This window comes from Cygnus atratus, chromosome 9 (genome assembly GCF_013377495.2).
Source record: "Cygnus atratus isolate AKBS03 ecotype Queensland, Australia chromosome 9, CAtr_DNAZoo_HiC_assembly, whole genome shotgun sequence".
Lineage (NCBI taxonomy): Eukaryota > Metazoa > Chordata > Aves > Anseriformes > Anatidae > Cygnus > Cygnus atratus.
This window is the reverse complement of record NC_066370.1, coordinates 13,649,121-13,673,874: the sequence shown is the minus strand read 5'-3', so window position 1 is coordinate 13,673,874 and position 24,754 is coordinate 13,649,121. Positions and strand designations below refer to the sequence as shown.

At 43.6% G+C, this 24,754-nt stretch overlaps 2 protein-coding genes across 3 annotated transcripts in view; both read right to left on the bottom strand.

The window, feature by feature from the left end:
* The window catches only part of LSG1 (large 60S subunit nuclear export GTPase 1), a 154,326-nt gene extending 137,805 nt beyond the window's left edge, over nucleotides 1–16,521 (bottom strand). Inside the window, exon 1 of the mRNA XM_050712606.1 lies at nucleotides 16,515–16,521. The gene's annotated coding sequence lies outside the window, so the exon portion shown is untranslated. The remainder of the gene's footprint in view (nucleotides 1–16,514) is intronic.
* The window catches only part of ACAP2 (ArfGAP with coiled-coil, ankyrin repeat and PH domains 2), a 62,650-nt gene extending 38,186 nt beyond the window's left edge, over nucleotides 1–24,464 (bottom strand). The window contains exons 1-4 of one of the 2 annotated variants that reach the window (XM_035544393.2): nucleotides 24,266–24,464; nucleotides 7,085–7,142; nucleotides 5,431–5,550; nucleotides 4,077–4,130 (exon numbers count right to left, since the gene is read on the bottom strand). In XM_035544393.2, coding sequence (XP_035400286.1) covers nucleotides 4,077–4,130; nucleotides 5,431–5,550; nucleotides 7,085–7,142; nucleotides 24,266–24,318 — 285 coding nt within the window. In that variant the 5' untranslated portion in view covers nucleotides 24,319–24,464. The remainder of the gene's footprint in view (nucleotides 1–4,076; nucleotides 4,131–5,430; nucleotides 5,551–7,084; nucleotides 7,143–24,265) is intronic. The other variant, XM_035544392.2, reaches the window with a different exon arrangement.
* Between the last annotated feature and the right edge of the window lie 290 nt (nucleotides 24,465–24,754).

Below are 24,754 nucleotides of genomic sequence, written 5' to 3'. Positions count from 1 at the left end.
TCCTTTGCAAACTCCATTGTGTAGCAAAAACGAAAAAAGGAAATAGTAGTATAGCAATAAAATAAGGCTGATAATATTGTGCCAGCTCACTCAGATGTTTATACAGGAAGGCATGAAGTTGAATACTGAGTTACCCATGGTATAAATGATTTTTTGATGTAACATCAAGGTAAAATAATTATTTCTTAAATTCTCAGAGGCATCTGGATTTTGAGGGATCAGGCACCAATCTTCCAACCCTACAGTAAGTAAAGTAAAAAAATCTTTCACAATACCTTCGGAAAAAGATGGGTTTGAGTTAACTGTGCCAAAACTGGCATTGTTGCACGCCCATTTGGAGCAACACACTGTTGGCACAGTGCAGAGATGTTGATGCACAATGCAAAATCGAAAAGGTAGAGTGGAACCACTTTCACCAAAGCAACGGTAAAAAATTTATAAAGTTATGTCAGAGCAGAGCGTACTTCACCTTCTGTGAAGTCACCTGTTGGCACCTGGATTCAAGTTCAAGTGCAGCACCAATGGCATGGCAAACTATTTGCACAGCTTCACTAATGCAACTCAACTTCGACCCACGCTGTAACCCAAACCCAGTTCTTGTCTTTTAAAGATGACTGGCAGTCTCTGTTCATGTGCTACGTTGAACTACATGCTTGATGGTGAGATCTGGACAGATCTTAAGGTTTAACCCAAGATCAGAAAATTGATTTAAATACTTAAGCGTCAGGAGGATTTGGTTTTTTCTTCATAGGTCAAACCAAAGCAATTTGAGGTACAGTTTTTGCACAAATACATATGGTTATCACGGAGAATTAGAAGAGAACTATTATTAAATCAATCTCTAACACCAAAACCTAAAACCCTTCAAAACTGAAGTTGATACTGAAAATGTAAAAATACACAAATAATTAATAACATCTTCAGATAATAAATTTGTAAATGAAAAACACCCACAGCTGAACTGCTAAGAAGCACGGTTGCTCCTTTTTAGAGGTGTTCTAAGCCAAGCTTCTTAGCAACTTCCTAAGATTTGGGGAGGCTGAGGGAACAGGAAGGGAATAAATCAACTTATTCAAATTGTCAAGTCTGATAAATTTGTTAAGTTTCCAAGGCCAAAGCACAGCTGAATGTTCGACAAATTTTTTTCTCTTGCATCCAAAGAGATCCTGGTACACAAGTGAAAATGCACATTCCTTCAGATTTATATCTGTCTTTCATGTTTCAGGACAGAAAGAAACAGGTCAATGGCTACAGGACAAATCCTTTTCCTATTAATCACTGTGCTGACCTGAAATGATGCCCTCATTTCCCATTCTTCTATACCTCCCATTCTGCATTATAGAAATAAAAAGAAGATCATGAGAAAAAAATGAAGAGGTAAAAGAATACAAGGAAGCAGCAGCTGTTCCAACTGAACAGAATCTCTTCCAAAGAGTATAGATTTAAGCATTAAATAATAACATTGACAGAACAAGTCAAGAACTCAAAGTTCCAGGTCCAATAGTGTTTTCTTGAAACGTTCTCAGTCTTAGTCACCCTACTCACAAAATCTGGGAAGAAAAAAAAAAAGTAATATCAAGTACTAGCAGCAAAACCCTTATGAGCTTGTTTTTTTTTTTTTCTCTTTCTAGAAAAAATGAAGGAAAGAAAATATAACTGAGTTTAAGTCATCTATTAACAGTGATACCATACCCTCTATCCAGTCTCCATTCTTGAAAGCTTGAGACCAAACAGGATAAAACACTAAGCAAGCTGCTCCAGCCTCTGAGGTGACCTTGCCTGAGGCCGGCAGTTGCACCAGACATCTCCTGAGGCCCCTTCCAACCTGAACTACCCTGTATCTAACAGTAATACAAGGAGCATTCTGAAGATCCTGTTTGTATTTTCACTTGGGGGGGGGGGGGGGGGGGGGGGGGGGGGGCGGGGAAATCAGAAAAAAAAAACAACAGATAGCTAGAATAGATGAAGTACTTCTTGACAAGCTGGAAGTCATACTGGGACTACTCCCACTGCTGACATTTAAGCTTGCCAGTGCCTGAGGAGTGCACCAATCAAGATCAATACAGAAGGAATATAACCAGATGGCAACTCCACTGATTACTGGACTCCCAGAAGCACGAGCCTTGCAATTCTACTTACAGTAACGGGGGGAGGGCACATTAGGCAGAAAAATACATGCACACAATTTTCCCAGATGAACAGAACAAACTTCCCAGACCATGATCTGACTACCTTTACACCTTCCAACACATGCCCTTTCACATGCTACAAACCAAGTCTGAGAAAGCTGCTACGTGCCACCAGCTGCAAAAGCCACCCGTCCACCTGCCACATCATGCAGATGTTACATCAGTCTGGTCCTTAGCCTTTTCCATAGCTAAGCCACATACGAGAAAAGAGACAGTAATCGACATCCCACTGGGACCATCTCCTACCCCTCCCCTCCTTTTCCTGCAGGGTGCCTGCTTCTCCTCCTTTCTTCCTCTAGCTTTCCCCCACTCATGGGGGCTCTCCTGCCAATGTGGTCGGCAACTGAGCTGACACTGAGCTATTAAGTCCTGCTGAACTAAGTAGATTCACAAAAAGCTAAGCCGGGCCACAGCATAAATCTGACAAAGCCCTACTTTAGAATCCCATACCATGTCTCACTCCTTATGCTCGTGCCTTTTGACAGAAGCCACTGTTCTACTCAACATGCTTGAGCACAGCAAGGAAGTGGAAGGAAAAAGCAGGACAGAACACAAGAACCACCCTACTTTGATTTGCAAAGTTTTCTCTAATATGGCTTGTGCTTCGCTATCTGCACTCAAACTGCCCCAGAGGAAGAGCTGGGATATGCACAATCTTTGCCAAAGCCACAATCATGTAGAACAAGAATAACAGTAAGAACATAGGACCTAGGTGAGGTGTGTCAGAAGGAATATACATACAGCAAAGACATGGTTAAGAGGGTAACCAGCGGCAAGAAGTACGGTGAAGAGTAAGAGACAGCCAACTGGACTCACCTGCTCTGAAACTGCTGACACACAAGCGACCCCACTACTGCTGCTTTGAATCTTTGCACTCATTCCTCTCCACAGTATCGCTGTCCACTCACTCCCTCCTCTACAATTTTCATTATGTTTCATTAAGAGGTGTTGATATCCAACTCAACAGTATTAATCCACTTCCCTTTGTTTTCCTTCCTTCTAAGCATGCATTTTAGAAAATGCTGTTCAAACAATTTTGTTAGCATCAACCTAAAGTTGGCCCATTAAGCTGTGGCTTTTTTCCCCCCCCCATTACATTTTAAGCTCCTAGTGGTGGAAAAAAAAAAAAAAAAACACTAAAAACCACGCTCCCAAATTTTTAAGTGCCCTGCATATCTTCAGCACTTTTGAGATGACTGAGTTGCTTTCCAGCAATTTTCTGGAAAAGGAAAGAAAAGCAGAAGGCGCCAAGGGGAGAAGAAAACAGAAGAAAGAACACATGCCTTTGGCTTTCACAATGCAAAACTGAAATCTTTTGTCAGGAGGAAAAAAAAAAAATCAGTTTTCAATCCAGGCAAAACTGAGCTTTCTGATGAAGTCTGATACGCGACAAGTCACTATTAGGTTTTAACCCCAGTATTTTCTCCTTTCTTTACACTAACTTGCTCATATATCCAAAAAAGAAAACTACACAAACGTCAGAGGTGCTTTGTTTTGTGCATTACAGAGAATGAAAAAAGGCAGAAAACACAGGAAAGATAATCAGCATTCCAGGGAAGAAATATGCTCATAAATTGCCACTGCTGCCCATCAGTGTGATTAAAATGAACCAAGAATTGTCTGTCCTACAGCAAGCACAGCAATGGACTTTAGCAAAGCTTACAAATTCCAGACAAAAAATAAAGATAAAAAATTTGCAGAGAAGCGAATATTTATAAATATTACGTATGCATTACAAAACATTTACAAGTAGCAAATGACAAATATTTAATAACACTCGATTAGTAACTTCTCAAATACTATCAACACGAAAAACTCTTATTATCCTACTATTAAATATAACTCAACTCAATATATCAGGGTCTTGTTCCATCTAAAGATACTTACATTGTGATAATTGATCATTTCCTGTAAGGTGTCAGAGAACTTTGTCAAGCTAGTCTGTAAATAGGTAAAAAAAAACAAGTTGTTAAAGCTCAGTCCTACTAAATACACAGCACAAAAGCCATGTTTACAGTGTTTGGTAAGAAACTTAAGAATCAATTTTCCTTAGCATGATTATTCCAGCTAAAACCATTATGCTAGGAGAACACGGGGATATCATCAAGTAAATTTATTACAGCTACAAGCAACAACAAAAAAACGTTACTGTTACCTACCTATATATAAAGGACCAAACTGAAGCAAAGCAGGAAAATACAAATTAAGTTGACTAAGCTATGGGAAGTCCACATGTTTTAAAACATAAATTTACAATATTAAACATTAATAAATATGTCGTACATTAATATTAAACACTAACTCCAAAAACCTGGTTAATGTCACATTCATCAGAACACACATTTATTGTGGAAACTGCTGCTTCACAGCTGGTATGTTTAGCAACATCAACATGAATCTGTAGAAATAATGTCCCAATTAAAAACAGTTAGAAAATAATGATCCCTAATATATTTGGCTAACTGCTTATCTGACATTAAGTATAAGAAAACCCAGTCGGAATCAAATAATTTAGTACCTGATTATAAGTAAAACCAGGCTGAGTTTTAGGGATTTTGTCATCACTTGGTCACCAAGTTACGACCAAGTACACTTCCAGACAACAACAGTCTCAGTCACACACAAGGGCTATACTGAAGTTCACGGGCATTACGTAGTCAACCAGTGTGAAGACACATACATGTGACTGATGTTCTGTTACACAACATGCACTAAATATGCATGATATACAGAGATCTGCACATAATTACACCCATATATTACACAACTTCATTTCACACTAACACACAGGAAATATTAGGTGTCCCAAATTAGCTTTATGAGATGTCAGTCTGAGGTTACAACTTCAAAATTAGCTCTGTACATTTAAAAATCTGTATTTCTGTGTATTAGAGAGAGCTGGATCCCGAACCCAAGCGATCAACTCAAGCAATTTAGTTGCAGAGAACGGGCTTTACCACTGCAAACTGTCTTTCTCTACTCTTCCCAAAATGGCTATTCCTATCCAAAGAGATTTTCTGGCATTTGGAAAACTCTCATCATCTCAAGTTAAAGCTAAAATGAAACACAGACACATGCAGGGGACCACAGTCAAAAAGCTCACTCTTAAGGCATATTCTAAAGAAAAATGAGCAACAAGAGAAGTAATAGTATAAACCTCAACTACTTCTCTTGCCAAATGTTCTATTTTACCCTTTTAAAGTTATGCTTTTCTACTTCCATTTTAACCTCAAGAACTTACCTCAACCAATGCATCTTTACAGGAATATTGTGCAAGGTCTCGAATTCCATTCATGAACTGCTTGTTGGCTGTGCAGAATGCTTTCCCAGTATCAATCATTGCAATGCAAAGCTTTACCAGCTAAAAAAAAGAGAAAAAGTGACATGGTAAAAGGTTTGAGTTTATGCTTTTCTTTGTTTGTGTTTTAAATACCAACATAATTTTCTTCACTTTTGGTTTATGGCTTAGTGCCCTTTCTTCCAGAGAGGGGGGAAAAGCAGATAGTGTAGCCCAGAAATCGCAACTGTAGGACAATACAGCTGAGTATAATATGACTAACCAAACAAAAGAAGTTGCCATCCAAGCCTAGACAAATCGTTACCTTGGGCCACAGTTATTTCAGCTCACACACAAGAAGTCTGGCTTTAGATTGAAGTATTATATTAGATCACTTACTTCATATTACAATTACACTGCTTAAATACTTACCTTGTGTACTAGCTCAGAAGTACAGAAGAGCAAAGGGGTTTGAGGTGTTTCTGCTTTTGGGAGTACTAGGGCACTGTACTCTTTGTAAAGATTAAATTTTTTAAAGATTTTTTGTTAAGTTTTTTTTTTTTAAAGATTAATTTTTAAAAAAAAATTTAAATTAAATTTTACTCAGGGTAAAGATTAAATGGGTTTCACATGATAAGACTGCATTTTTGGCACTGGCCTTCTGCAATAGGTTTGGCAGTGAGGGTCAAGGCCCATTAAGGAATTTGAGAATTCTTCCCCTTATGCCCCCAAATGATCCTTTTAGCCCAGTGGGAAACAGACTTCGAAGACAGATGTTCATATCCTTTAAGTGCTTACATATTCAGTCTCACAAAACAGATTAATCACTCCTACAGTAACAACGTATCTTAGCCATCACTGTCACCAACATTCACATTCAGCCCTTTGAAAAAAAATTTTTGAAAGAGCAAATGGTTACACTACTTATTACAAAGAAACAAGGAACAAGTCTTCCCACTTAAAATTACACTTGACACTGACTTTGCCTCTGTGCAGCCAACTCACAGCTGCCTAAGCAAAGGTCCACATTCAAAACACGGCAAAGGAGGTCAACAAGTGACATCTGTCTGCCACATTATAACACAAGCAACAAATAATTTTAGGTATTTAGCATAAAATACAGAGACAGGAGAGTTTCTGGAGACATAAAACAAAAACAAGCCACACGCAAAACGCTAAGAAGAAAAGCCTCCAAATACTACCGGTTAGAGAAAGTGACAAATGAATTGCAATGCCCTGGAAAGATGCTACACAGAATGTCTATTTTATATATGCACAAAGCATGACAAAAAACAGGAGAAATCTTTACAGTAGTTAAGCCCTCCAGACTGAAGGATGGATATATGTTTACATACACACACCCCTATCATGCTGTAACTGTGCCTGCAGACTGCCAGAGACAAAGCATTGACTTGGGATTTCTACAACAAAGACTATCCAGATGTGGCCATGGCCACGCTGGCTCATGCTGCTTACACAGGCTGGGGTCTCTGGGTGGACCCAGGTGCATCCCCTCTCCAACAGCCACCTCCCAGCTGTGAACGTGAGTTACACCAACCCGAACACATACCTTGTTAGATTTTTTCCAAAGCAGACTTCGTTGACTTAAAAAGCTTACCTTGTCAAGTTTCAGTTCCAGTTCTGTCACATCTCCTTCTACTTCTTCTAGAGCTGCCCTGCATGCATAAAAATGTTTCCCTGTAAAAACTTTATACAAGAACATTCTGGGACTCAGGGGAAGGGGCAGGGACACATTCATTTAACTCATTTATTGCCACCGCAGTTACACCTAAATTGCAGCTATTTAAATCAGCACAGATTTAAAGTAACTACAAAAACTGCAGAAAAAATTGACAGAAAAAAGAAAGGGAAAAAAATCACATTACTAGAAAAAAAATACAGATAAACCAGATGGCTTAGTAATAAGGATTTGAGATAAAATAGTATTATACCTTTATGACTGCCACATTTAAATATGTTTCCTCTATCACTGTACGGACAGTAACCTATTTGTTTGGAGGCAATAACCAAGGAAAGAAATTAAGAGTCTGAGTAAAACTGTATTTTTTTTTTGCTGACACTCCTGGCTCAGAGAGTCAGCCCTCTCCTCGCTCTTCCTGCAAAATTATGGCTATTGAATAAACTGCCTCACAGTAAGACTATCAAAAAATACAGCATTTGCCCTGACTCAAGTGACTTGCAATAAAGCTCAAGATGCACCCCTAGTTAAATCATTTGCCTCTAGTCTAGACTGGCTCCATCTTTCAGGCCAGTCAAATTTCACATGCCAGTAAAAGTTGCCTTCATAAAACATATTCTTTAAAATAACTCTTTCAGCTAGAGGGCTGATGTTTCCTTGATGCCCCCTTCCCTGCTTATTGCTACCTGGAAAGAAAAAAAAACAACAACAACAAAAAAACAGGAGACTGAGAAAGGAAGGCACTTTGTTCAGAGAGTTCCTCAACATAAGTTTCATCAGGCTATCGCCTTGAGAATTTGAACATACCCATTTCTAGCAACAAATGCTACACTACGAAAACCTATACACTGAGGCTGTGATTTCCCGTTACAAAAAAGTTGGTAGAAGAGCTGTATTCCCATCCCTTGCTCCCATCACAGGGCGCCTCATTCTTTCAACTCCTCCAGCCTAACTGCTCGCGGAGCCACACTATCCACCAACAGCAGTCTGCCTCGGGGGAAATACGAATTAATAGGAAGTTTTCTGCAATGCTTTTTGGAAAAATCAGATCAGATATTTCACGTTTCAGTCCCAGCAAAAAAAACACACCACCCTCTTCTTGGAAAAAGTGAGACCAGTAGGGAACTACAATTTGGAGCAGGAATTTCTTGAGCCAACTTTACCACCAAGGAGAGAGTACACAGAACCACAGCTTCACTGTCTCTTGCTAATTCTGTTCTAGTTCACATGAGTTCAAGCCAAGAACAAAAAAAATAAAAAAGCCTGGATCAGGCCCCAAACGCAGGAAAAGCAGTTTTTACAAGAACAGCTCTGAAAAACACTGCCAGTTGCCTGCAGTGCTGAAACACAAGGCATGACGTTCCCAGCTTTTTGTGAGTTTCACCAATACATAGTTACATTCCAGTCCTGTATCTAAAGGCATTCCCACAGCTACATCCTGGGTTTTATATCTAAGCACATTCCCATACAGCTACATTTTGGCTTCTGCCTGTTCTCTGACTTCACACCACAGAGGATTTCAGGCAAAGTCAATTTCTCTTACTTTCTTCTTTTTCTTCCATAAATGATTAACTTTCAATTAAGTCTATAGATCTAAATCTTGTTTCTGAAAGAACTGGGGGGTGCAAAGGAAGGAAAGGATAAACATCTCAATATTTAGACTGCTATATTGTATTAGTTTGCTTATAGTCACAGTGCAAACAATTTTGTTTGTTTCTTTGGCATTAAAAGAAAAGCCTGATTAAGTAGCTTGTTTACAGAATTGCAGGAAGATCAGATAAGAGGTATTTTTTGTTGTATTTAACTAGCAAAGAGTCCTAGCTCCACGGAACTTAATGAGCTAAAAAGGCTGCGAGAGATTTAAGATTAAGAGGGGAGATAAAGGCAGCTGGAGCGGGCAGCGTGAAGGCAACACATCTGCTCAATAATCACAGTTGTACTCACCAGGGAGCGGAAACTGTACGAGAGAATAAGCTAAACTGAAATAAAAGCCACGACAGGACCTCAGAAGACTGAAAAGAGGATGGCAGGTCAAAAAAGAAGCGTGAAGCAAAGCAGAGACAGACAGGACGGGCGAAGGGAGCACGCAGCCCCTCCGCTGGGCTGGCTGCAGGCCCGGCTGCCACCACCACCGGGCCCCACGCTGCATACGGCCAAACCCATCGCAGTCCCTATTTCTCTGCACCAAAACGGCAGCTTTCACTGCTTCTGTCACATCAGAATGAGTAAAGTTCCCTTCATGGACACTATCTAACCAACGCTATCTTGTGAGCATACAGGCGATGGGTCGGGCTGCCCTCTGACCATCAGCAAGCAGACACACGAACCTGATAACCTATTAACATGACAGCACCCATCTACGCAGAGAAATTAACTCCATACTGGGTTAGGGAACACATTAAGAACAGCTGACCCGAGCTCTGCTATGTTAATGTTATTATTCTTTTAACGTAATACTTCATGAAGCCATAGGATACAGAGGTACATTTTTCTAGAACATCTGTCTCAGGAACTAAAGTTCATGGAAAATTGTCATGATTAAAACCCACGCCCGCAGCCAGGACAAAATCTCCAGCTCTAAACACAGGAAGTGGTCACAAAACAGCACCGAGGACCGAGTGCCAAATGTGACATGTCCCAGGAATGTTGCTCCTTCGTGAAGCGGGAGCTGGGACTGGGGTTTGCGTCAGGGTAACCTCAGCCAAAAGGCTCTGGCATCAGGAGTGAGGATCAACCCTTCCAATCTGCCTCAGTACATGAATCAAAGTCAAACATCTGTGCCTTCCCAAGATGCTCAAACAGCGCATAGCGAAGCACAAAGCCAGAACAGCTGCCGAGGGGCGGAGGACAACTTCTGTAAGCGGGCCTTCTCTCATTTTCTCCATGCTCCACAATGAGGACTCCCAGGAATGTGTTTCTCTCGGTCGCTGTCATCCTCTCCTCCATTCTCCCCCTCGCAAAACACAGCCAGACAGATGCTATGCAAACATCTTGGTCAATATTTGACCACTACACAGTGCTGACCACAAGGCCAAGCAGCCTGTGGTCACAGACAAGTGCCTGCTTGGCCTGCATAACCCCATTTAGCCCTGCAGTGTAGGAGGTGACAGCGGCCAATGCTTTTAAGATGGCAAGATGGCTGTTCTTCAAACTTCACCTCCAGCCTTGTGTCTTCCACTCACCCACCTCATCCGCTTGTTCTACCTCGCATTTTTATACTGCATTCCTGGCAGTGAGGAGGCTGGAGTCAGTACTCGCCGTAAATTAGATGCTAAACAAAGGCAACAAATTGGAGAAGTCAAAGGTGCAGTGGATGACTAATTACTAGTTCTAGAATTAACATACCCCAGTATCACGTTAATAAAGAGAATAACCTATTAGTATTTTCCCATAGTTTTTGTTTTGCTTTCATTTTCATTAAGGAAACCTGAAAGCCTAAATCTTGAGATTCATATCCTCAGTACACTTGCAGAAGAGCAGAAACAATTACACAAAATCAAGTGCTCTTCAGACTGGGATTTCTGAAAACCTTCACACATTTGGGTCTGTAAAGTGAGAACAGCAGATTCTCACCTTTACAATTTCAACAACATTCCTGATAAAATGTTGTCTTCAAACCTTGGAAAGACACAGATCTCCTACCTGCAAATATTCTCTACGGAATCACCCCTTAATGAACAACTGATTGCATCGCAGATGACATACCCTTTCAACTAACATTCGCCACAGTTTAATAGCATAAAACTGACATGTAATACTTGCCACAAATTATCACTACCTAAATCAAAGTATTTGAGAACATATTCAAGTATTACTACACTTTAAAAAAAAAGTTATTTCCTGTAGTATAGTTGCCTGAGACCAGCTGCATGTCAGAAGAGCAAATAAAGCAGCTTTAGCATGTCCCACTGCCAAAGCAGAACAATTCAGCCTTGGACAGAGAAAGAACATTGAACATGAACCAACAAGTAAATGGAACCGTGATTAACTCCCTTTTGTCCTCTTCAAACGCATTTCACTTTAAACGTTAAGGACATTAGGAAAACTGAGAAGCAGTTGCAAAACTATGTACAGCTCACCAACTGAAAGGGCCCAAGCTGGATAAAGCTGGTTCATAACTGGATAAGTAAAAGCAACCCATCATTTTAACTTTTAAATACAAACCCAATACAGACACTATTGGAGATGACCTGCAAGCTATCTGTGCATCCCACTGTTCTGGACAGAACAGTGTAAAAATCAAACTATCAGAATTACCAAGCCCTCATGTTACAGCTTTATATGATACCAGACAGGTTTCAACCCGTGCTGCCCAGATCTGCACCATCCACCAAGATTCAGATGAAAAGGTCACAGAGATGACGACTCCCAGTCCCACTTATCAAACCAGAACAAAATCAGCAGTGGAGGTGTTTATGAACCACTCCTAGTGGTGACTGCATTCTGCATTCTTAATGACTGAAGGAAATAGGACTAAGTCACTATGTTTTACAATAACAGATACTTCAAAGCAAGAGAATTTCAAAACACCCTACAGACAAGTTGAAAAGTTCCCTCTTCAAAACAAACAGGACCAACACACATCTCAGTTACAAGGGTCTGTAACACACAGCTATGGCAAAAGACACTAAGAAGGGAGATACTGGACGCTGCTATTCCACCCAAAAGAAGCTGTAAGTGCTCTATAAACAGTAGGCCTGGTGCTCTCCACTTTGGATGAGAATGGAGGATCAAAGTAGCCCAGGCTTTCTGGGCAACCCGTTCCCATGCTTAACCTCCAGTGCACATCACCCGCACTGCTACAACTTTCAATTGTCATCTCTTTCCAATGTGCACCTAAAAATAAAACCCCGCACCTTGATCTATCACCTAAGCCCCATAACCTCCCGCTAGGTAACTGAGGACAACGATGAGCTCCTCCAGGAGCCTTCTCAGCCTGCAGAAGGGCACGGCTCTCATCGCCTCCTTTCACACCGCGCAATCCAGTACAGCTGCCGTAGGCTGGGCGTTTCATTTTTGCAATATCCTTCCTGCACTGTCAGGGCCCAAAATTGGTCACAGTACTCCTGACTTAGTCTTGTGACTACCAAGTAGAGGAGCAATTCTCTCTTCCCTCAACTTGCCAGCTATGCTCGTGCCAGTGCAGCCCAGTACTCCGCAGGTTTTCACCACCACACAGGCCTGCTGCCGACAGATGGTCCGCTTCTGTTCACCAGGATGCTGAGGTGCTCGCCCGCCAGTACAGCTCTGTGGGGCTGGTCCTCCGCTCAGTCCTTGCATGTCTTGGTTGAAATTCATGAGGTTTCGACCAGTTCTGTCTTCCACCTTGTCCCTCTGAACGGCAGACCTACCCTCCAGCCTGGCAACTGCTCCCTCCACCCACTGTGTATTTGATTTGATTTCTTTCATCTATAATTAGATATAAAAAGGGTATCCTGAGTTATTTTAACCAGCGTGCTCACAAGGAATACATTTGGTACACGTAAAATAGTATCAGAAAGCCACCGACTACAAAAGAAACATGACGCATAGAGGGTCAAAAGTCACACACTGACCAACAGGGCCTAATAATTGTAGATAACAGCAAGGATACACACATACAAGAAGCATTTTATGACTTACACCGTGTCTCATAACCATTAATATGCTCTGAAGAAAGAACGCTGTTGCAGCCTGTCACAGAGCCCATTGAAGCGCTGGTTTGGCACCACAGAGATTTTTCCCTGCTGGCACGGAGCCCCTCCACGCTGAGGAACAGATGATGAATGCTCCAAGACATGCCGAGATGAACTTCCTCAGTCATACGGATACACTTTACGTTATTAATTCTTCAGTCATTACCACAAAGCATTTTATCAATAGCTCGGAAAAGCTTCACAACCTGAACAGGCCTGGAATCAGAAATATGACATCCACTCCACCTATGAATTTTCTGAGCTTGGTGGATTGAAGCATGGAGATTGATTTCCTATCATTCCTTTGGATTCAAGGAGGGTACCCAAAGGATTCTGAACATTTTTATTTTGGAAAAGGCAAATCAATAAACCAAGTTCTCAGGTTCATAGCAAGCAACAGATATATTTCAAGTTTCTCCAGCCAAAAAACAAAACAAGAATTAAGTCCTCAGTATTAGAACTATTCTATTCCTTCCAGCTCAGACTTGTCTTGTTAAAACAAAAGAGAGAAATGAGAGAAGGGTATTTATCCTTTGAATTCATTTAATCATTAAACTGAAAGTCTGCTTGTAGGTACTGGTCTTTAACATCACCTTCATCTAGAAAGCTTAGTTGATCCTCAGTAATTCACGTGGTCTTCCACTCAAGAAGCAACGAAAGCAGACAAATCCCTTTACGATGCATGCTTCTCTTGATCTATTCTTTACTGCAAGATTACACATGGCTCAAAAGATAACCAACATGATAAAGTAAACTTCAAAAAGGAAAGTTCTGCTGCACCCAGTACACACGGCTGAAAGTCAAACTGATTACCACTGAAATCCCAGCAGTGCAGCAGCATTTACCTTATCAAACAGCCTTAAGGGCATCTGTACTACCTGCTGGCCCCAAGTTCAAGCTCTTCCCTCTGAGTGTACTTGTGCAGTAATTTGCCAGAAATTTCCAACAGTTTTCCCAGTAGCTTTGCCTAATATTTTTCCCCAAAGCTCAAGCAAGCCTGATAGTAAGCCTGAGTAGGAAATTAGAAATGTTTTTGTTCCACAAAGATCCTAATATTTGGTACTTCCTTCATCTTCCAACTTAAATTCTTTCACTATGGACAGCTGCTAACAAGACGGGGACAACGGTGTCAGTAGCAACCACGCAAGCTTCACACAGAGCTGATGACATCGCTCAATGCCAACCCAGATAAGAACGCAACACACCACAATACCTGTCCTGAACGACTTTGACTAGTAATTCCAACATCAAGGAGTCAAAAGCCTTCTAGGGGGCCTTACTATCAGCTAAGGAAGCAGGACCAGAGCCTCAAGAAGCTAAGCCAACAATAGAAAAGATGGCAGAAACCAAGGGTGCTGTGTTCAGCTTCTTGTTGCTGAAGGCTGGCAAACACCACAGGGCAGCTCTCAGCTTCCACGTCTCAGCAACTGTCCCAGAGCTCACACAGAAGCAGCAGAAGGAACAAGGGACTTCAACATCTGCAAACTCAAATACGTAGTAAGGTAAGGAAGAGGAACCATAACCATAACCATCAAGCAACCCACTGCGAAGGATGGGACATCTCATGATGCCTTGACTATGGGCAACTACTGCTCACGATCTGGAGTTCCAAGGCAGACGCTAGAAGAAAAGCTGACACGACTCCTTAACAGCTATGAGTAATAACAATCAAAGGAATAACCCAAGAATTAATCCCTCATGGAAGATACCCCCTATGTGCCCCATGCAGAGCTAATATAAAGGCAGGATAGCAGCACTTGAAAAACAGAAAAAGTAAATATCACCAGATCCCCTCGGTGCAAGTTTCTCAGTATCAGTATGCTCAGAATTGCTAACAGCAAGATTTAAACATCCATACACATCTCCTATAAAGCAGAAGCAACTGGAGATCAGAGGACTCTGTAGTTAAACAAAAACCATTATTTACAGAGATATCCTATAATCTCCCTACGAGTCTTGTGTTATCTTGGATTTCAGAAGAATAAGGCATTTTCTGTCCCTTTCTGTTTGCAGTTTCCTTAGTTGCTAGCTTATAGCTGCTACAGACAGAAAAGTACCGGCATGCTCAAACCACCACAAGAGGCCAATGCCTCTACAAGAGCTTACAGTGTATTAGAAGAAGTAAGGAGCATTAGCTCTCCTGACTTCTACTTGTACCAGGTGGATCTTCTTTACTGAAACCAGAGGGAATTTTCAGCTTCATGAAGACAGTTGTCAGAAAGTATTTACTTTTTGTCCATTTCAATAACGTACATTTTTGCAATGTTTCCACAACATCAGAACACCCCATTTAACAGGCAGATGGGAGGCTGCAGCTGTGTTGCAATACACAAGTTCTGAACTTAGAGCTTTTGTTTAGCTGTTAGGTGCATGGACGCGCCTACACCTCACACAGCTACATTAGCTGTATTTTACATGCAAGTTACAGTTTTATTGTGCCCTTTCTTTTTGTTACTTCGCGGTAAGAGGGAACAATCTTTGTTCTCCCTTTCTACCTCTGCATTTGCACTGCAGAAGGCAAATGAACCCAATCTCAGATCACAGAGCACGAGCATTAGGAGTAGGAGAATACAGATAAATAACACGGTGCTGTTTTCCCTCAAATTTACTGTTTTCACATGTGGAAAAGCCAGTCTCGTTTCCTTTCCATCCCCCTCAAGTGATAATGGGCAATCGATTCAAAAAATAAGTATGTGGAAAACTATAAAAACAAAAACTGCAAAATGCAGAAGGCATACCCCTAGCCCCAGAGAGGGTCTGAATTTACTTTGGGCACATTTAGTTATCTTTTCTCCCACAACTTTCAGTCATCAGGAGATGTTAGAGACACTGGGCTTTCATTCACCTATCAAAGCTAATTGCAGGCACGCTGCTTCTCAGCCCAACGGCAGCTTACACAGCCTTTGTTAAAGACACATTAGAGACTTCAGCCCTAAGTTGCACCCTCAGTGACACCACAGAGATTCCTCAGCCACCTTAACACGTTTCTGTCCCAGTAACAACCCCAACATGAAGGCCAGTACTTCTGTTGTCTTCTTGCAGTCTGCCTCGTCTGATCAAATAAGGGTATCCACACCTCAATCTCCTGCAAACAATAGCACAGACCACACCAGTCCCAGGGTGCAGCTCGCCTCATCCTGCCATAGGGGGCTAAAGCAAACCAAGAGCCGCCCAGGATACAGCTATTGCTCTTCATGGAGAGCCGCAGGAGCACAGGAATATGGGCTCCCGTAGAAGGAGCAATGAATACCCAGCAGATGAGATGAAATCTATTTTTCCTCTTCAAGGAAATTAAGAAGGGGCCTATTTCATTAATTACTGGCTTCTCTGTAGAGATAGGATCTCAAAGGTACACGGATGCTACCAATCTAGGAACGACGCGACACTGCCGGCATTCCCTGGTGAGCTCAGCAAGTCTTCAACACCTTCAACATTCCCCCAGCGAGCTCCAGTGAGTCTTGTCGTGCTAGCCCCAGCAGAGACCGCAAGGCCCAGCATGACTCCACCAACAATTCCCTACTTTTAATTCTTCACCCACCCCGTTAGGTAATCCTAAACCTAAAGCGTATCAGAACAGTGTAGTACCAAGAAACCCAATGATACTGCAATACTCGACACGCCTCACCTTAAAGTTCACCAGAAGACTCCAGCAAAAGGCAGCCTGCCTGCTGCCACCCCGTACTCTGCACAAAAACCCAAAGCAGACACATGCCCTAGCACACAGCACTCACCCTCCCGCTGCCGCTCACTGAAGAGGACCCCGGTGTCAGGGGAGCCCCGGGGGGATGAGGCCGGGCAGAGGGAGCCCAGCAGGCAGCCCTGCCGCAGCCAGGAGCGGGGCACGAGAGCCCCAGCACCTCCCCGGGGAGAAGCCACCAGGCAGAAACCCAAACCCCAGCTCCCTGCTCACATTCCCCACCTCCCCTGTCAGACAGGGGGGATAACACACAGCCAGGAGGCAGCCCAGAAGTCAGGCCGAACCAAAACCCACCTTCCCCCATCCCAAGCGAGACAATGGACTCCAACCTCAGCCCACAAAGCGCCTTTCCAAACATCGTGGCACCAGAATCCTCCACGTGATCTACAGTGCTACACAAGTCTTCTTAAAATAGGTACAAGATCACCAGCAATTGAAAGTTAGGATATTTAAAAAGCACAGAAACGTTTAGTGTGTTTGATACCCATGTGTTCCCACTTAAATCAACATCTGGCACTCGGAGAGATGGAAATCTGGACTCCTCTTGAATAGAGCCTTTTTAAATTTTGACAGATGGAATACATTTTGCTACATATGGCTTCTCCAGTTTCTCTTTGTATTACATCCAGCTTAGAACACAAATAAATTTTGGAGGTTTAGAAACTTCAAAATCACATCATGCAAACCGATCGCTAGCTCTGCTTTGTGTTTATGCATACCAAATTGTCAGGAGGTTCTCTTTTAGCGACTTACCGACTGCACATTGTACATTCACGAAAAAATCAAGTGCTCTGCTCATATGCTCTAAGGACTGCTAGACTACACATCCTGTGCAAAACCACGTACAACTATTTAAAACCCTCATTACTATTGAGGCTTATTACTACTGACAATAACTCCGAAAATTATTCAGCTGCACCATGCTCGTAAGCTGTAGCATCCAGACATTCGACCTTCACACAGGAAGCCTGGCTCACAGAAGAACTCACGCCACGTTAGCAGGTTAGCCCATCATCTATCTGGCAGGCATTTTCTCTGTTCAAAACCTCTCATAAAACACTCTGAGACTGTTTTGCATCAATTCTTATTTTCTTGTGCCTTCTCACTTTGGAAACGTGCACAGGACACTGTCCCATAGAAGAGAACTTTTGCCCATGTGGAAGAGCAGACTGCAGTGTATCGAAAGCAAACAACTGATCTAGCTCTGAAGTCTGGCTGAGAAACTACTCCACTGTATGTGCAAGGACTCCTCCTAAAGCGATCCTAAGGCAAGGCAATGTTTTAATCTGCTTTGTTGTACTGCTTACAATTGTGCAGTTTACAATAGTGACAGTATGTACTATTTGGCATGTTCTTGATCTCATCTTTTAGGCACACAGAAGAGTGGCAACAACAACAAAAAAAGGATTGATACTGTCACAGATAGGTATGGAAAAGTCCTAGAAATATTACAAGTGTCACAGACCACATGCTAACCTTTATTTCCTTGTAAAGCTCTCCCACTGCCCACAGCTACATCTGCTGTTACTTGTTTACCCACCAAAACAAAAGCTGCCCCTGTTACCTAAAGTCCTTGGGACCTCTACCTCTCCAGCAAACAGCATGCTATTTGCTCAAAGAGATCACGTAGGCATTTACAAAGTTTCGATTTCTGTACGTAGTTTTAAATTGAATTTTGTACACACGAGTTAAAACCATTTTTTTTAAAAGTAAACTAGAATTTATTCTTCCACTTCCTGCCCATGCAAATGTAAGGCACTATAAGATATTATATTAAGTAACCACTTTTTTTATTTTTGCACTTCCTCATGACGCTTCTGCAATTGCATCCCCCTGAGATGCCGACCTAACTGATGTAACCAGAAAGGTCTGCAGCACGACCCAAGCAAAGGGGTTACTCTTGGCTCTGTAACGTCAGTTGTATTTCTGTAGGCAGTGAGAGCTGGTTATTTTCCACTCCGTTTTCACCCAAAGCAGGTTATCAGGATGCAGTTTGCTTTTAAGACTTGAGAATGATTCACCATAGGAAAAATTTACAGATAACTTCAGTCATACTGTTCTCTGCATGTAGTACGGACGGGAGAAATGCTAAGTAACACTTTTGAGTATGAAGATTGTTAAGAAGCTAAGCCTGAACAACTAAGATCTATCAATCCCAGGACACTGCCAACAGCTCAGCTGGCACATTGGCTATTCGGTGGCCAACATTTTAATAGAATCATAAGGAAGAACAAAGCTATCCAAAGCTCACCCAGCCCAAGATAGGCAGGATTGCTATTTCCTAGTTGCCACCTTCCTAACGAACGTCACATTTAACCCTGCTTTCCAGGGATTTGAACACTGATATTCCCCTCCAGTCCCCCTCAAAAAATAACAAGCTATCATTTCCGTAACTTCAGTTCTTAATTAAATTACATGAGATGTGTTTGGGCAACATAAACGAGACACTCCGGGTAAAGGACCTAACCTCTCCTATATTAACAACCTGTAAGAGCTTTGATAATTACAGTTATGTTACTCACACGTAGATAAGCATTCCCTCTAATTTGGCAAGTACTCATTAAAGACCAGTTGCATAGGCCTAATTAATGTCAGTTCTTCGGCAATTGACCCTGCCACGCCGCCAGCCCAGCACCAGCGCTGTACCTCGCGCATTGCTACCACTTCTCCTGCGAGCTCCCTTCTTGGCTTTTTTTTTTTTTCCCTTTCAAAAAACAACATTCCCAGATAAAGACTTCAGACCAAAACTAAGGAAGTGAACATTTGAAGTTCTTATCGGCAATTTGGGCTGTAGTTAAATAAAAACACATGGGAAAATTTTAACATTAATTACAATGCAAGAAAAAAGAAAAAAAACAGAAATGGAATTACTATTAGAAAACTAACATTTGTAATACAAAACAACCACTTTTTAAAAAAAAAAAAAAAAAAACACACACTTTAAGTGTACTAACCTAATCAAGACAGTCTGATTTCGACACATTTTTCCCTGGTCTCTGCTAGGAAGGATTGCAACAACTTCTTATGAAATCTTTTAAAGCCTCTGCAAATTTACTGAGAGATTTGGATGAAATGTATTTGAAAAGTACGTTTGATGAAAACTCACTACTCCAGTATGACTACCCTAGAAGAAATGCTCTAACACCAGATCCTATCCTGCAATAAGTCTTGCTCTAAATAAATTATTTACTTTATATAAGTTCGAAAGATTCAGTCAGACTTGAGAAATAAATACACTGTTGACTAGAGGCTGAGTAGAACAGCACATCTGCTGTCATCTCCAGAAAAGCAAAGAACCAGAAACGTGGAAGCACTACTTAAATGCCTCCAACCAACTCCTAGTGACATGGACCAAGACGCACACATGTAACACTAGCATCCTGCATGTCATCAGCCTTCAGCTTGGAAACGGGCTGTTCTGCAGCCACACACTGCAAACGATAAGCTTAACACAACAGCAGAAGTGTAAAACAGGTAACTGCAAACTTACAAAGTTGGGCAGCCTTCTATGTTCACTTACTATATCTTACTCATTTCTTCTGCGCTATTTTCCATGCTGCCTTGCCAGGTAAGTTACAAACTCGCTTTCCACTCCTGAACTCCAAGGGCAGAAAGCCCAGACCTAAGGTTTCTTCGACAGTCCCTCCTGGACGAGCTATGTGAGTCTGAGCAAGAACAAGACAACCTCCTTGGCCATGCACCTCCTAACGCCTTGGCCGTGACTGAACTGAGCAGCCTCGCCATGAGGACACGGACCAAGAGCATCTCGGCTGGGTGCTTGTGGCACGGCAGGCCAGGGGCTGGAGCATGGTGGCACTGTTTGTGGGGTCCGAGAGCACTGCCCATGTTCCCGTTTCTGCGTTCTCCTCCAGAAGTAATAAGCAGACAGGTTAGGTACATGTGCTGGGCCCTGGCAGCTCAACCAGAGCTCTTCCAGACAGGGTAAAGCAGCCACTTCCCTGCCTTACCCGCATCCCCGTGTGACAGAACTCTGCCCGTCACCTGCAGGACAGATGCCTATCGACTCAGCTTGGGTTTCACAGCACTGAACTAGAGAGAAAAGCAGAAATGTAGAAAACCCAAAGTGGCATCAGTGACCCACTCAGACAGCCATTCTCACTAGGCCTTCTGACACAGGACACGCAGCAAACTAGGCTCTCAGTGGAGGTGTTCGGTGATTAACACACAACAGAATGCTACCGAATTTAGAGATGAGTTCTTTCAAGCTATTGCACTTTGATCATTACGAATCCATACCAAAAAGAACTTCTATTATTTCTTCCATCAGATCAACACAACTACAAAGAACTAGATATTAGATTACTTCCATCAGATCAATGCAACTACCTAAAAACAACAGTTCAAGGAACAGATTTCCAGAAAGATAAACCTTAGAAGGGATTTTAAAAGAGTTTATTCCCATTACAACATGGCACATTTACTGACACAAGATACACTAAAAACAAATTCAAGTTAATCACGTCCTTCATGCTAGAGAAGGAAAGAGATGTTCTAATCTAGATGTCCTATTCTTCCTGTTCTACGTGCACACAAAGGGATTCAATCCTTCTTAAAAGCAAATAAATTGCAACAAACGCTGACAGAAGGTAAAAGCCGGTCTTTATTTATTTTAGCAGCGGGAGCAGACAGCTCCCTCCAGCACTTCTCCACCCCCTGCTCCGCTCGCAGCGAGGCCCGTCCCAGCAGGACCCCCTGGCCCGGGCAGCCCCGAGGTTGCAGAGCACACTGACACTCATGCCACGAGGTCTGCATCCCATTTCCCCTTCCTGTTTCTGCAGGATATTTAAATGCTCACATATTTGCTACAGCTGACGTGAAGCACTGCTTATTGCTTTTGTAGATGCATACTTAAATATAATAGTGAGTGCAAAACAGTAAATCCTTCACCAAACCGACCGCCTCGCAAACTGCACCCTGCACCAGGGCTGAACCACCTGAAGTCGGGAATTGTTCCTAAAAGCTTGAGTTGGGTTTTGAAAAAATCCCAATTTAACAGGCTGTCCGTAAAAGTTTTTCACCAAAACGAAAGACCAGCAAACAAGCATTACAACAGCCACAACTTGCTCTAACGTTCAAGCCAGACAAAACAAAGGCAAAAGCACTCGTGTATCAGGGAACGCCAGCGACAAGGCAGCCGCCCTCGTGCTGCAGGCCCCCCACGGCACGCAGTGCTGCCGTTACACCTACACGGAGGACTCCTCACACAGGTCCCTTCGAGGAAGACATGCCACAGCCAACAATTCTACTCAAACTACCCCTTATATGCTTTGACTAAGAACAGCGATTTGCAGCTGCATTTCCATGCTTTCCTCTAACTCTCACCCATCATCTGTTCTGCAGCTGGCTCTCAGGAAGTGCACTCTCTCTGAATGCAAAAGAAAAAAATCCAGCAACAGTGGCAGATAAGGACAAATAAGCGATCTCAAGAATACCAGCTTTTTACTGATGAATTTAAAGATTGCAACAGGCTAAAGCTTCGTTGTTGTTTTTTTTTTTCCCCCCTAGAGAGTTCTTACAATTAATTACTCACATCACAAGCAACACAATTCTGCTCTATTATTTATGAAGATCACTGTCACAGCAGGTATGTTTCCACATCACTTAAACGTACCTGTCCTTGCTAATGATTTAGGTTTAAAGTGATCAGAGGGGCTGCTGCAGTGCATACTTCATCTATTAAGAAATGATTCTTTAGTTACAAGAAGGAAAAAAAAGAAAGCCTGCTCCAATAACCTCTGAAACTGAAATTCTCATTGTTTAAAGATAAGCAGAAAGTATTATTTCACAACACTATCTGGATATAAAAAGACACTCCAGGAATTCCTGATTATACCAAAAGAACTTGTCAGCACAACTCCATTTTTGCTACCCAGGGACTGCTCCAAGGCCCCTCCCTATGCAACTTCTTCATTCGAGGGATGACAGCAACACACCGCAGGAGAACTGCAAACGCACTTCCTCGCTAGCTCGTCGGTTTGTCCACGCTTCAAGAACGGGAGTCACGAAGCACATGACTGCTCAGAGATTATTTTCAAAGCTTCAAAGGAAGAGTGCAATTAGGGAAAAAAACACACGCAGCAAAACATGACTGCAAGTTTACAAAACTGTGCTCAAATTCACAGCCGTTTCTACTGCCCTTTCAAAAATAAGCTCCTAAACCTCAGGTTTCCACACGTGAGCTGATCTGATCTGACCCAAGTTCACAAACACTGAGACGCAAGAAGGCCACCCTTGCTTCAGGTTTTCTAATCCAACGATTTCTTTATCTGCTGGGAAAAAAGATGACTTACTACGAAATAACACACCGCGCGTCTGATGGGATCTCTGTGGCCATTATCTACCATTGCATCAGCAACAACCCATGCTACCTTCATACGCTTTGCACGTCAACTAACAACCCCTTCTTGGATTCAGCATGCATTACGGGGGTTGGGCCCGATGATCTCCTGAGGCCCCTTCCAACCCCTACAGTTCTGTGATTCCCAATGTCACATCAAAGCCAAAAAGCGATCGACGTGACCTTCTGAGAGGCAGACAAGCAGGAAATCCACATCTCTGAAGCTGGACGTAGCAGTGTTTTGAAAGATTTAAGTTGTTCCCTGTGAAAAAAGGGATTTAGTGACTCAGGAACTCTGATTCATCTACTTCCTCCCTGTCTTCTCTGTGGCTATAAGTACAGTGTAAGTAAACGATGACACTTCCATGCAGTGTGCGCCTCCTGACAGGTTTATTTAACCGCTCCAACAGGTATACTGATGGGAAGGGCCGGGACTACACCCACCTGTTCAGCAAGGTCAGGAGGCAGCCGCGGCTCTGCCTTGTTGTGAACCGAGGGATACAGCACAAGGGCGCTGCTCCCTCCAGTAATGCCCAGACCTATAAAAGCCTCGCTCTGCATCACTGTGTGTATCGACCCTCGGTAAAACCACTGCAGCCAACCCCATCGAGAAGGCTTCCAAGTGTTCGGACTTGGGAAATCGCATGAACGCATCCAAATGGACGGAGTTACAGAAGTAAATACTAATGAATAATGAAAGCTATCAAGTGGGTGTTATTTTGCTTTTTGGCTTTTTTAAAACCAGAAGTTGTGCAGGATCTTTGCTTCACGACTTTAACCACTTCCTAGCACTTGAAGCCTGGAAGAACGCTTTGGTGGCTTCAAGAGACTTCGCCTGGAGGTTTTCTGCAGTTCCTCAGCGGGGGCAGCGTCAGAGGCCGCCAGGGAGACCACAACGCGTTAGCAGACCCAGACACGGTGCCTTCTGCAGCCTCTCTCCTTGAGGGAAGAGGATCGGGGGGGGAAGAAGGCGATACGGTGGGGATTCAGAGCAACTTGGAGAGAGAGCAGCACCGTGCACACGGATTGAAACGTGTCCCAGCTCCTTGCTTTCCGAGACGCCTCCTATACTCAGCCTATCAATAGCCAAAGAGAACTGCGTTTAATCGCACAGCTCTGAGGTTAATTAAGGCAGTGCGGGACCCCGCCGCCACCAGACGGCCGGGGCGGCCCCAGAACCCGCTGCCGCTCCCTCAGGAGGTGCCCGGCGCCTTCCCCCGGGCCTTCCCCCGGCAGCAGCGCCCCCCCCCCCGCTGCCCTGAGGCGGGCAGTGCCGGGCCGAGCCGGGCCCCAGCCCCATCCCGTCCCCTCACGGGGCCGCGGCAGCCCCGGGGGGGCCGCCCCCAGCCCCGTGCCCCCAGCCCCGGCACCTGAAGCGCGGCGAGTCCTTGAGGCACTCCTCGAAGTCCACGGCCACCCTCATGCTGCCGCCCGCACGCGCGGCCCCGCCGACGCCGGGCACGGGGCGAGGCCGGGCGGGGCCCGGCGGCTGCTGAGGGGACGCCGCACCGAGCGCCCCTCTACCCTCCTCCCGCGCCCCGCTGCGACTGACGGCCCCGCTGGCCAATGGGAGGCAGGAAAAGGGGGGCTCAGCCAATGAAATGTAACTGTAGGCGGGGCTTCGCCGTAGCGGAGTACGGAGGGGGGTGACGGCCGAGCCAAGGGGAAAGGGGGGCGGTTTGACCAATCGCAAAGCGCGAGGGGAGGGTGTAACAGGGAGGCTGGCCAATAACTGCGCCTCTCGCAGGAGGCAGCCAACCGCCGGGCGTCTCAGGGAGCGCTTCCGCATCGGGCCTTAGAAGAGTAACAGCCGGCCAAGCCAACGGGGAGACCGCCGTAAGCCGCTCACCCGTTGGCCA